This window comes from Gymnogyps californianus, chromosome 2 (genome assembly GCF_018139145.2).
Source record: "Gymnogyps californianus isolate 813 chromosome 2, ASM1813914v2, whole genome shotgun sequence".
Lineage (NCBI taxonomy): Eukaryota > Metazoa > Chordata > Aves > Accipitriformes > Cathartidae > Gymnogyps > Gymnogyps californianus.
In genome coordinates, this window is record NC_059472.1 from 106,021,491 (window position 1) to 106,034,289 (window position 12,799).

A 12,799-nucleotide genomic window follows, 5' to 3' on the forward strand; every position below is an offset into this window, starting at 1 on the left:
ATATCACTTTTGCTTTTTCAAATACATAAACCAAAGGCTTTTTTTTTTTTCCAATTAAAACAATTTGTATTTACAAACAAAACCATACAAGGTAGGAATAAACAGCTCTACTTTGTTAGCTTATATGCATGCTTATATGTCTGGAGTAAGGCCACTGCTTTCAGCACAGCCCCACTGGCATAAGATCACAACCTTGCCCAGAGATTTAAGATTTTTTAATATTTTCTAGGATTGATGGGATCAATACTTATCAGGCTACATATGCAGAGGGAAGCATCCTCCTGTCATTAATGCTTCTCCAGAGCAGACGAGTCAGTAGGCAGCCACATTGCCACGAGACAGCATTAAACAGGTGACACAGGTCAAGCAGTTTGGAGAAACAAAAGGAACACCAAAACACAGGACGTGTAACTTTATGGGGGAGGATCTTGACGAGTAGAAAGATACTGATCTTTCTTTTTATCCCTCCAAATGCTTCCATAGAAGGTGGAGATAATTCTCCCTCTTAACTGAGAGACAGTCCAGAGGATTATTTAAAGATGGTGAGTAGAATTTAAATATTGTCTAAAAACAAACAGAAAACCAATGCTAGTTGGCTCATGGTCAGTGAAATCAGTAAAAACAATTTTAAAATGCCTTACTTTATTTTCACGCTCAATTTGCTTATACTTCAGAGTGATGAAGTTCAAGTCAGCCATCTCAGACTCAGTTTGCCGGGCCTCTATCAAACGGCTGATGTATCTGTTTACTCGAGTTCCTGGAGTGTTGTATACAACATTGGTGGAAAAAGAGGAACGATTCCTGAGTTTTTCAGAGGCTGTCCTTAATGCTCTCCTCTGTAGCACAGGTGAAGAAAGAAGTATAGCTTTTATTAACATTGAAATTTTTCATTGCTGTTCATATTATCTCAAGCTCACAGCCAGGATGAGGAATTCATTAAGCAGAGCAACTGCAAAAGACAGAGATCTTATCTCCACGTGATTGCTGTCTTTTAAAAACTCCTTAGCTGAAATCCTGATCTCATTAAAATCAATGAGAAAACCCCCACTGCATTCCAGGATTTCAATCCTCATCCGCAGAAATTCTCTTCACATACTGCCCTGACACTTCTCTGTCACTGAGGAACTAATCAGTTTGATCCCAATCAGTGTGACTTTACCTAGAAAAATAATTAGAATTTTTTTCTTGATGGAAGACACGGAGCTCTGGACATCTTGAACACAAGATAACCAGGTTCTTTATAATACAAGAAAAGTCCTACTGTCCAAGACTGTCTAGGTAACAATATACATTTTGAAAAGATAATTTTCCTTAACCTCTTGCACAATGACCATATGTGACTTCAGAGGGTCTGAAATCTCAAGTGTTCCTATCTTTAACTCACCCAAGTGGCTCCCTTGTTAAGACCTCTTGGGTCTTAACAAGTACACTTGCAGATCCAGATGGAGCAGTCCAATAAAATATCAGAGCTAACCTGTGCCTAACTGTGGTTAATTCCTCCATGGCTGAGATATAGAACAACTGACAAGATGATCACTCATAGTCCTTTTCAGTGCAAAAGATTTATCACAGAGCGTATCTGAAAGGGATTTTAGACAATCTGTCTCACTTTTTACAGAGAGCACTCAGAAGATTGTGAGCAGCATCTCAGCCACACTGGTGGTAATCTTCAGTTGAAGGCACTGCAATCTAAACTCTTATGGCTAGATCTACACTAGTATGACTGCCCATGCCACAGCACACTGAAAGGATCAGGGCCTTCACAAAATACTCTTGTAGATGCAGCATTTTTTAAACACAGAGTGAGAAAGATGTAGGCAATTCTTGTAAAAGAAAAAAGAGTCACTTAATGGTTAGCACATTGAGCAGGAAGAAAGAGACATCAATTGAATATCCTTTTCACCTCACAAGGGGTCAAGCCTTACTTCCCAGAAGAGGTTTGATAACCAAGCTCAGGCAAGTTGTACTATTTTTATACAGTTAAAGGAATACTTTTTTATCTAACATCTGCAGAGTTCAGGAAGACAATTCAAAACATTACGAAATGACAAGTCTGCTCAAGATAAGGACAACATTGGCTCAGGATATAATCAGTGGAGTCTGTCAGCAAGCTATTACAAAAGCACACAAAATTTCTCTCTTCAGAGCAGTCAGTACTTAATAGCCCACTCTTTAAAGGCTATACTACAAAATATCCTTTTAAACCAGATGGTAAAAAGAGGTGGTGATCGCTATTTAAGTAATTCTGCAGGAAAGGCAGTTTCCTGTCTTATTCCACAAGAAGTAGTTCTCATGAGATCCTCATCAGTGAACAAACAGTGCACTACAGCAGTTCATTAGCTTACATAGCTTATGTTATATGTATGTTATACCTGAATACTTATGAACAGTGGGAAAAGTTAACTGCTGACTGATACCTTAGTTTTCTGATCATAAAGAGGAATGGACCTTAGCAAAGATAAAATAACTTTCCAAGTCCTGTTTTTCTGGCTTTATATGTAGAGAGCAGGTTAAACCAGCATTAAACAATTATGAGGCTACTTGAAGCATTTTTCTTTAAACTATCAGATCCTATTACTTGTTAAGTTGTCTGTGGTGTAAGAACTAATTGTTTCCACATGAAAAATAATCTTGTGGACATACACGGATTAGAGCTTTCAAATTCGATCTTCTGGGTTCTGTTAGCCGTAACAGAAATCTTAAATTGCCAGCCAAACAACTATTCTAAATGGTTCTAAACAGAGATAAAGTTGTCCTCTTGCAGAAGACATTTGTCCCACAAGTTTGTAGGGAAACTGAGTGCTTTCAGGAATATTGTCGGGAATATACAATTTTGCCCTTCATAAAGATAAACAACAATTAGTTAGCATATGTATTGCTTAAGGTGCAGCAGAAAGTACATCTTTGGGGATTTTTTATAATCCAAATTTAAGCCTATAGCATAATAATAGGGGTGAGCAAAACAGCATTTAAAAAAAAAAAAGAAAATGCTTCTTTGCTTTAAAATCTGGAACAGAGGGTAGACGATGGGAGTTATTCTGATATATGGAATAAATTATATTATCTATTCTGCCATTTTGAAATAGGGTTAAAGTTACTGTGCTTAATCAAAATAGCTGTTGCTCATATATAATTATTTTCACTAGGTCTCTTATTTTTATCTCTATTATTATTTCATACAGTAGACTTACATTATGTCTTATATGTGATCAAGATCCAGTATTTATATTTCTCAGAAATTACATAAATAAATACATGCTACAGTAATGTGCTGGCTTCAAAGCCTTTATAGCCATAGATTGTTTTACATGATTTGAGGACTGATATCTCTGAAGAAACCCTGCATTGCAACACAGTGTATTTATATTAAAATCATATATCATGCTCCACGGTAAATGTTACATATTAGGTACAAAAGCTCAGAACAACTGGTTCAGTTAAAGATAGCATTGTAGAACTTCACTGCAAATGTTCTGACATGAGAAAATTTTCATCAGATCCCTAGCAAACCCATATCAGGATTTTCTGTGTATACTACCATATTTACACATATGAATACACAAGACACATTGTAAAGTATTGCATATGCTTCAAAGAATGTGTGGGTTACTTTTTTTAAATACTCAAAGGCTAATACTAATTCACAATTGTACATGGCCAATTCACCTTGTACACGGCCAATTTCAAAATAAAATCTGGAGTTTCTGAAAATCTTCACTGAAACTGTGTTTTAAAGGAACTAACGGGCTTTTCTCCTCTTTTCCTGCAGAAGAAACACAAGCACATGTAAAATCCAAAATATAGAAGTTAGAATGCTTTCTGAAAGTAAGATTTAGACTGAATCTTCAATAAATGTACATTATAAAAAAAAAAAGGTGGAGCAATCAGTCGATGAATTACTGATTCCAACGCACACGTGCCCTGCTTTGGAGCACTGGTGGAGTGACCTATGTAATATTGCCACCTGCTGGCAAAGAAAATGGCATAAGCAGCCCTTCAAGAGTTTTTTCTCCATAAATTTCTGGGTAGATCCACACACAGAAAAGGAAGTAAACCAGGCTACTAGTATGTAAAGCAATTTTGAGTTATGGCATTACAAGGCATTCAAGAAAGCGGTATTCGTATTTGTAGCAGGGACCTTTGTATTTAGGATTTGTATTAGGGACTAAAAGGTTTTTTGGCTAATCAGTTACCTTTCATTTTTTAGAGGACCATCTAGAGATACAAAATTATTCTGTTATTTTGCATTTGCTGCCATCAGATTCAGACTATGATGGACTCATGATGCAAAAGAACAGCTCTTGGTAAGTGCAGAAAAAGCCTCAGAAACTCTAATTCCTGTAAAGGAGGCCCTTAATAGAAGCCATATAGGCCACCTGTGCTGCCTTGTTCAAGAGGAGCTCCAAATTTGAGGCCTGTTATAATTAAGTTTTGTCTTTATTGTGAGAAGGCTGTGGGCATTAGATAGCTCTAGCTCCAGCAGGAACACCAGAAACTCCTCTATCAGTTGGTCAGGTCACCCCATATGTTCTCAGAGCACGTCTGCTCGATGCGGCCCTGGAACCGATGTCCAAAGAGCCCTCATGGATTACCTTATCGTCATCCTCACACGTCATGACATTGGAGAAAGGGATCTCCGCTTTGAACATCTTACGACAGTGCATGAGCTGAACAAGAAGGTAGCAGACTGTCTTGAACTTCATTCTTTTGGCAGGCTTAATGTCTGAGAGAATCAATCCAGGAAATATCTGTTGGTCAGAAAAATAATATTTATAACTGTGTCATTACATTCCCATGCAGACATACATACCTGCAGATATTTGCACCATCTAGTGGTCCGAACAAAGCAATATTCTAATAAAGAAGCAATGCATTTTGATAAACATCATATATTTGCAGATGAAGATTACTTCATCTTTTTTTAACCTGAGGTATAAAGAATCTGTTGAACAGACAGTATTTAAACACATACTTAACATTTTGGGAATGGTTTCCTACATAGAAATGTAGACTATAAAAAAAAGCTTATTAATGACAAACTTATAAAAGAGGCAATATTTGTATTTCTTTAACCTTAAAATAAAGTCTGGAAAAATACAGGAAAAAATAAGGAGGAAATCAGCATTTCTATTAATTGATGTTAAAAAATATAATTTCAGTCTTTTTCTTATTTCCTCGTTTTGTTACTTCAGCCACTGGTAAGCCCATTAAAATCAGAAGAGGATAGCTTTTGCTTTAAAGATACACTTATATACCTGCCCTAAAAGGAGGCTGTGAGGCACTGAGGTTATGTCTTACATCTTATTTCTTCAAAGCAAGAAGTGTTATACCACAGAGAAATATTCTCAAAGGGTTGGGTATAATCTTTTCCTTTTACCACGGGGCTCCCAGTTCAGCAAGCACGAATATTTTCTTGGTTAACTCTTAAGCATGTATTTAACTCTTGCTGACTTTAGTAAACCCCTAGCACACGTTCAGATGCTTTCACAGATCAGAATAAGAGTGTCCTTTATTCTACCCTCAGTATTTATACCAATCATCTTATTCATGCTTCTGGCATGTGGAACATGTAAAGCAGTGTTCAAGGGAAATGTGGAAGGACCCCATGCCACCACAGTATGGGAATTTAAGCTTGTAAAATTAATCTTTTCTGGAACAGCAAAATAAAGAAGCACAGAGGATTTGGTCCCTATTGTTTCTAGGTACAAAAGACAGAGCAAATCACACTCCAAAAACTTTATTCAAATGCTCTAAAACTCACAAATGGTGCTGAGGATTTGCTGTCCAGTCTTCACAATACTATTTGCATTTTGCTTCATTTTTTTAAAGACACAGAGATAAAAAGGGAATATACAGAAGTTTATAGGTGGACCATATCTCAAGACATCATTAGCTCTTTCTTTGCTCAAACCTTTCACTGTGGACATTGCATTAACTAGGCCAACTTCGGGTTTAGGTCTCCATTAGATTGGCTGGAAAAGACTCTCTTAAATAAGTAGAGAGAGCTACAGAAGCTGCCTGAGAGCTTTCATTATGGAAATGCCACAGTAAAGGTGCAAGAGTGGCAAAGAATAGGTAGAACATCTTACTAGCAAAAGATTCAAGAAGGCATGACTGAGAAAGGTGAGCACATGGGCATGACTATATCCTCCTACAAGGATTTGAAGTCCTGTGAAAAGAGAAGAATTTAGACTTTCCTTGATGCAAGCTTCTTATAATAGATGCATTTCTGAGAACAACCTGCAACTTGAAAACTTGGAATGGATACAGTTTGGCTCAGGCAGTGTGGCCCTACCACCAACATGACTTTTCCTCAAACACATATTTTCATGCAGTTTTCTGACTATATCTTCAAAGAAGTAGGTAGAACATTTTTAGCTTGTATCATCGACTGCTCTTTTTGTTTATAAATCTTATTGGCAGATAATATATCAATAGGATACAGGGGAGTTTTCCAGCTGTCTTGGGAGTCAAATAGAAGTTTTTCAACTCAGGTCACTGAAAAAAATGGAGTAGTGTGTTTGCTTCTGGGCTCCCCAGTACAAGAAAAACAGTGACAAACTAGAGAGAGTTCAGCAAAGGTTCACCTAAACAATTAGGGTTCTAAAGCATACGACATATGAGAAGAACCTGAGGGAATTCAGTTCATTTAGTTGGAGGAAGAGAAGGCTAAAGAGGGATCTAATTGGTGTCTTCAGCCACCTAAGTAGTAGTTAGAGAGAAGACAGAGCCAGACTCATCCCAAAAATGCTCAGAAAAAGCACAAGAGGCAATGAACATAGGATAGACAAAGGGAAATTCCTATTTGATACAAAGAACAGAAGTTTTAACCGTGAGGATGATCATGTACTGGAGCAGGCTGCCCAGAGAGGCTGCCGAATCTCCAGCCAGGGAAACACTCAGCACTCACTCAGATGAGTTGTCCTGAACAACCTGCAATGTCAAAAGTGGGTCTAACTGCGAAACTGGCCCTGCTTTGAGCAGGGAGATTGACCACGTGACCTCCAAAGGCCCCTTCCAAATTCAGCTACTGTGCAATGCTATGAAAACGTGTGGAACATATAGCTACTGTTTTTCGTGGTTGGCCAAGAACTAACCACTCAAAGGGAATTGCAATACACACAAGTCGGGCATACTGGCAGTTCTCAGATCATGTATAATTTTATATATAGTCTTTTTTTTTTTTTTAATCTAGTGGTTGCAGGACATATAGATTCTGCACTGGAACTGAGGATTTTCCATTCTACTATTATATATCCACAATATAAAAAATACAAACAAAGGAATTCTCTCCCACTTTCATCTCACAAATCATGTCCCTTTTTTATTATTAATTTTACAGCAGAACTACCCTTCTGACGCAGTGAACTGCTGAGTGGAATATTTAAGTAATTTCACCTTTTGCTGTAAGCCTCTGATAAAGGCAAGAAATGCAGTACAGTCTGTTAAAACAGACTTAAAACAAACAAACAAACAAATGAAAAACCCAACCCCAATGTCTTTCATTCTGCCTTTTCTCTGAACTTGCCCCAGGCCATCATTACAGGAAAGCTGGACTGCAGCATTCTCTTTCCAGCTCATTTTGTCAATGCATTTTACTTTCACACTTCTTTTTGACCTTTGGGATCATCTCTTTTGTTCACTGTTCATTTGCTTCATAATTTTAGGAAAGGTTGGTTGTTTGCTGCAACACAGCTGGCAAATAAGGTTAAGAGCTGGGATTTTCTAACAGAGCATTCTGAAAGCAGCCAGACTATCTACAGCTTTGTGAGTGTCTCTAAGTATGCAGAAAACAAACAAGCGCTGATTAAAATTCTGGGAAAACACCCCAGTGTTTGAATCTCACGTAATACTCTGGTAAGGGATTCACTGGTGCTTATCTGAGATTCTCAGAAACAGCAGCAGACTGTTGTTTCCCTCACTATATTCAACCGCAGTGCTTAAAATGGCACAGGAAAGAAGATACTAATGACATTCAAAACACATTTACAGAAACCATAAATGCTGTAGCACTATGTCTGTCTGTGCTTTCTATCTTCAGACAGGCAGGACCATACCTCTTGGTAGTAGTGTTTGTTCCATTACTATCTGTAAGACATTTTGTCCTGAGATAGGTGAGCAAATCTTTTTTTTTTATTATTCTTACAGTTAAAATCATCAGACATTCGCTTTTCCATCCTTTTCTAATGCCCTTATGATATATTTTGCTTATCACACCTCAGCTGTCTGTCAGGAAGGTATATCAGAGATTTTTACCAGTAAATAATACAGCTTCTATGAGACAAACTCTTAACATTCAGAATGGTCACTTTCTCGACACAGATGTAGAAAAAGTTTTTAGCAGCTGTGACAACTAAAACAATCTCTAGGAGATCAATAACAGAGAAAATCTTATACCAGTACCCTACATTTCTCCCTTCTACAGATTCCACATTTCTGGAGGAAGAAAAAGAAGAGAGGAGAACGATGTTAGAGCACATAACTAATTTCACCATCACTGACAGCCCAAGCTGCGGGCTGCCACATTGACGATGATGCACTAGCAGCTTCACAGCAACTGCAGAAACAATCCTGAAGATGTAGAGCTGTAGAGCAACACACTCTGCAACACAAGCATCATTCCTCTGTCTGTGTTTGCTGAGTGGTAACACTAGCAGTTTACTTCCAGTGTCAAGGTGCATATATTCCAACAACTTGTGCAATGCAAAGTCTCAGGCACAGATCAGCCCCTGTCCAGATACAAGCTAGAGCTTCCATCAAAAGGCTGTGTGTCTATCTGTTAAATCAGATCTGCTAAGGTATATCTGAGGTGTTAAAACCTGAAATGCCCAAGTTATGCATTCAGCTCTCTAGTTAAGTTCCTCAGTAGGAGCTGTCAGCCACTGAGAGCAAAGACCACTCTGGACTCTCCTAGTCATGCCAGCAGCAGTAGCTGCAGGTAGTCGTCAATTTGAAAGCAGAAATCATCAGTGTGTGCCCAGCTATGGACTCAGACACCTAACTTGGGGCATTTCAAATTAGAACAATTTTGTCAAATACATTTTTGCTTGCTGTGCTCTAGCAAAGGAGAGAGTTTGTCTGAGCAGTTGGAAAAGTTTTCACATGCCCTGCATTAACTGTAAAGCTCTCTTCTTCTGTTACTACTTAGAGCTTAGGAGTCAGAGCTCTAGCACTCCATAAGGGCTGGTAAGCATATGGTCACTTAAGTAAAGATATCCTCAGAATGAATTAGTCCAGAAAGCTGACAACTTACAATGACCATGAAAACTTTCTTGAGACAAAGTGGACTGGATATTTTTAGAAGAGTCAGATGCAAAAAAATCCTAGGGAGATGCTAGCTGTATGGATGGATTTATTGGGCCATAAGTGCTCTGTGGAAAACACAAATTTTACACGTTTGGAAAAAAAGGAGAATCTGAGAACAGTGTGGCATGTTCACATAGACCTAACCAGAGTGATTAAATCAAATTAACTTTGCAGAGAAGGAAATTTCCTACAAATATAGATGGAACTTCAATTTGGAAATAATAAATTAAAAAGAATTAAGTGCAGTAATTTTAGACCTATTGCTTCACTCAGTTTACTTTTTTCCCTCTGTAGCCTTCTTTTGTTATTGTTCACATGATGATGCCAAGATGACATCTTTTAATCAGGTCAGACAAAATCCAAAAAACTGCTATAAAAAATCCTAGTAATACATGGATTATATACATCAAATTGCTTCACTTTAAAAAGTTAGATGAAAGTATTATTAAGACATGATAGAAAGCATCTCAAGAGTGTATATGAGCAGTTATACTTGTGAAGTATATTGTGAATTGTATACTAGTTGTTAACAATGATTCACAGGTAAAAGTGATTCACCAATAAAGTCAAAAGGCAAGCACATGTAGTTACTATGTACTTCATCTATACAAAGCAAAAAAGCCATCATGAATCTATGTTATTTTCTCTGTGCTATATTGCATAAAGTTCATTCCATGCTGGGGAAAAAAAAATCAAATCAGCCACACGAAAGACATAAGCAGACAAAACCTGTTGGGTGGTGGTGGAAAGATACGGAGCCTAGTAATTTATTTTAACATAGAAGGCAGATCATCTGCTTCATGCAACAAAGCTATGCTGATTAAAAGTAAAGGAGGATGATGTACTTCAAGTCAAAAAATACTGCCTTTTCAAGCAGCAGAGCAATAGAAAATTTGTTTATTTTCCTGTTACTCCTTGGTGACAGGACTGCAACGCCGGAAGTTTAAAATCACATCTGTTTATGCTAGATGAAACAACAACATACAAAAGTGATGTGACAGCCTTTGCCACTTTTGCAGCTGCCGTCATGCAAGTTAGAATGAATCTCAGGTTGCTGAATTTCTGCTTATTCGATCATGAGTCAAAGAAATTAACTGATCAACCTTTTGAGCTGTTAAATCCACCTGCAGTTCACAATAAATTATGCCACAGGTGTGTAGTGTAGATAATTGCTCTAGATATTTCTGACATTTGCAAGAGTTTCTACATTTTAAATAGTATTTTCCAAAGGATGCTCCTGAGATGTGTTTGCTTATTGAGAGGATTCTTGAACCTTCAGGCTTTCAACTGAGTTTTCCTGAAATCATTAGACTGACAAAAGTGCTCTCCTCTTCCTCAACTATTGCTTTAACTTCTCTTTTCAAATAAACTGCTGGTATTTTAGTTTGGCTATGTCCTAGTTTCAGCTGGGACAGAGTTAACTCTCTTCTTAGTAGCTGGTACAGTGCTGTGTTTTGGATTTAGTGTGAGAATACTGTTGATAACACTCTGATGTTTTAGTTGTTGCTAAGTAGCGCTTATCTTAAGCCAAGGACTTTTCAGTTTCCCATGCTCTGCCAGCAAGCAGGGGTGCAAGAAGCTGGGAGGGAACATAGCCAGGGCAGCTGACCTGAACTAGCCAAAGGGGTATTCCATACCATGGAACGTCATGCCCAGTATATAAACAGGGAGGAGTTGGCTGGGAGGGGTGGATTGTGGCTTGGGAACTAACTGGGTATTGGTCAGTGGGTGGTGAGCAATTGCATTGTGCATCACTGTTTTTTTTTTTCTTCCCCCCGCCCCTTCCTTTTTTTTGTTATATTCCTTTTCATTACTATTATTATATTTCATTATTGCTATTGTTGGTATTATATTTTACTTTAGTTATTAGACTGTTCTTATCTCAACCCATGAGTTTTACTTTTTTTTCCTTTCCTCCTCCTCACCCCACTGGGAGGGGGAGGGGGAAGCGGCTGTGTGGTGCTTAGCTGTTGACTGGGCTTAAACCATGACAGCTATAATTATTTTCTGGACAAAAATAAAATTGAAATTTTAGCTGCCTGCACTGGAATGTTTAGGGCATGATTCAACACAGCAAACCAGGCAGGAGACAGAGTGCTATACCTCTAACCAGCATCTGCTTCCTTCTGGCTGGATAACTAAACAAGGATTCAGAAAAAAAAATTAGACTTTTTCACCTAGGATTTTCAGGATGGTCATAGCAGTACTCAGAGACTTCAGACAATAGAGCAGGGCTGTCCAAGCTACAGAAAAGATTTTCTGAGACTGCCTGGCATGGCTTTGTATGTACATGCTAAGGTAGGAAAGAGGAAAGTTAGCCTTTCCAGAGAAACATGTAGATTCCAAAGGGCAAACAGATGTGGTACTCGCTTTCATGGACTTTTCATGAATGTCCATCACTGTGTGCTATTCAAATAGTAGATGCAGATACCATGTGATTTACATTGCCACTAATAAAAGATAATTAATATCTCAGAATACACAGTTGGTGAATAACTCACTAGCACATTAGTAGAAATTCTGCAGATGGTGATTAGCAACTTATTGGAAGCTAATTACTGATTATATTTGAGGTATGCTGTAAAATCCACAAGACACTTATGAATATATACGGATCATTTATAAGTTGTATCTATAGTGTTTCCCTATGATTTTTATAATTTTATGACCCCCTTTCCTGGACACAGCTCTATTGCTTCCTGTTAATAGTCTACAGCATTATTTGTCTTTGCCTTAGCTCTGGAGCCAGCAAAGATACTCAGTGAGGCAGGTTCCCTTAAGCTGGCAGTGAGTAACAGTGATGGCAGTCCCACTTCTGTAAATGCAAAAACTAACACATTCTGAGAAATCTTTCCCCTCACAAAAACTTGATCACTTCTGACCACTGCTTGGCTATCTGTAAAAGTACCTTAGGAATTTTGCTTAGTTGTCTGTGCTGGGCTGTTTTCTCAGCTGGTGAAATTAATGAGCCTTTTCAAAACTAGAGGGGTGCCATCAGAGAGTGAATTGCTGCAACAAATACAAAGAAGTAAGCCCAAGTACAAAACCAGCTGGTTATCACTGAGGTTGTGGCCAAACCTTAGGAGGTGTTATACTGCAGGAGGATCATACTTTCTAGAGCAACCATAGAAGTGAAGTAGACAGTCCAGCTAAGCTCACTACCTCTGCTGTGCTTCTGGGAGCCAGCTATGCCAGCTGTAAAACTGAGGCAAAGATACTTTGACTAACGTCAGTGCTGACAATGGAAGAACAAAGAATCCTGATGAAAGCCACATCCACTCTATTAAAAAAAATTAAATTAAATTTTAAGCATATAGTTTGAAAGTTGGAACAGGATTAGTCAGGTACATTAGTGAGGAATCATTAATGGAAAAAGTTGCTTAGCTGGGTCTAAGCAGAGTTATAAAGTTCTTGTAAGGGGCTCTGAGATTAACAGATCTGGCCTAGATTTTTTTTTTGCCTGAAATAACATCCACATGCAGTAATATTTACA

The 12,799-nt window shown here is 38.1% G+C and overlaps 1 protein-coding gene across 1 annotated transcript in view; it reads right to left on the bottom strand.

Annotated features, from left to right (window-relative positions):
- The window catches only part of ADCY1 (adenylate cyclase 1), a 158,692-nt gene that overhangs the window by 31,420 nt on the left and 114,473 nt on the right, over positions 1-12,799 (bottom strand). Inside the window, exons 8-9 of the mRNA XM_050891589.1 lie at positions 4,593-4,748; positions 642-836 (exon numbers count right to left, since the gene is read on the bottom strand). Coding sequence (XP_050747546.1) covers positions 642-836; positions 4,593-4,748 — 351 coding nt within the window. The remainder of the gene's footprint in view (positions 1-641; positions 837-4,592; positions 4,749-12,799) is intronic.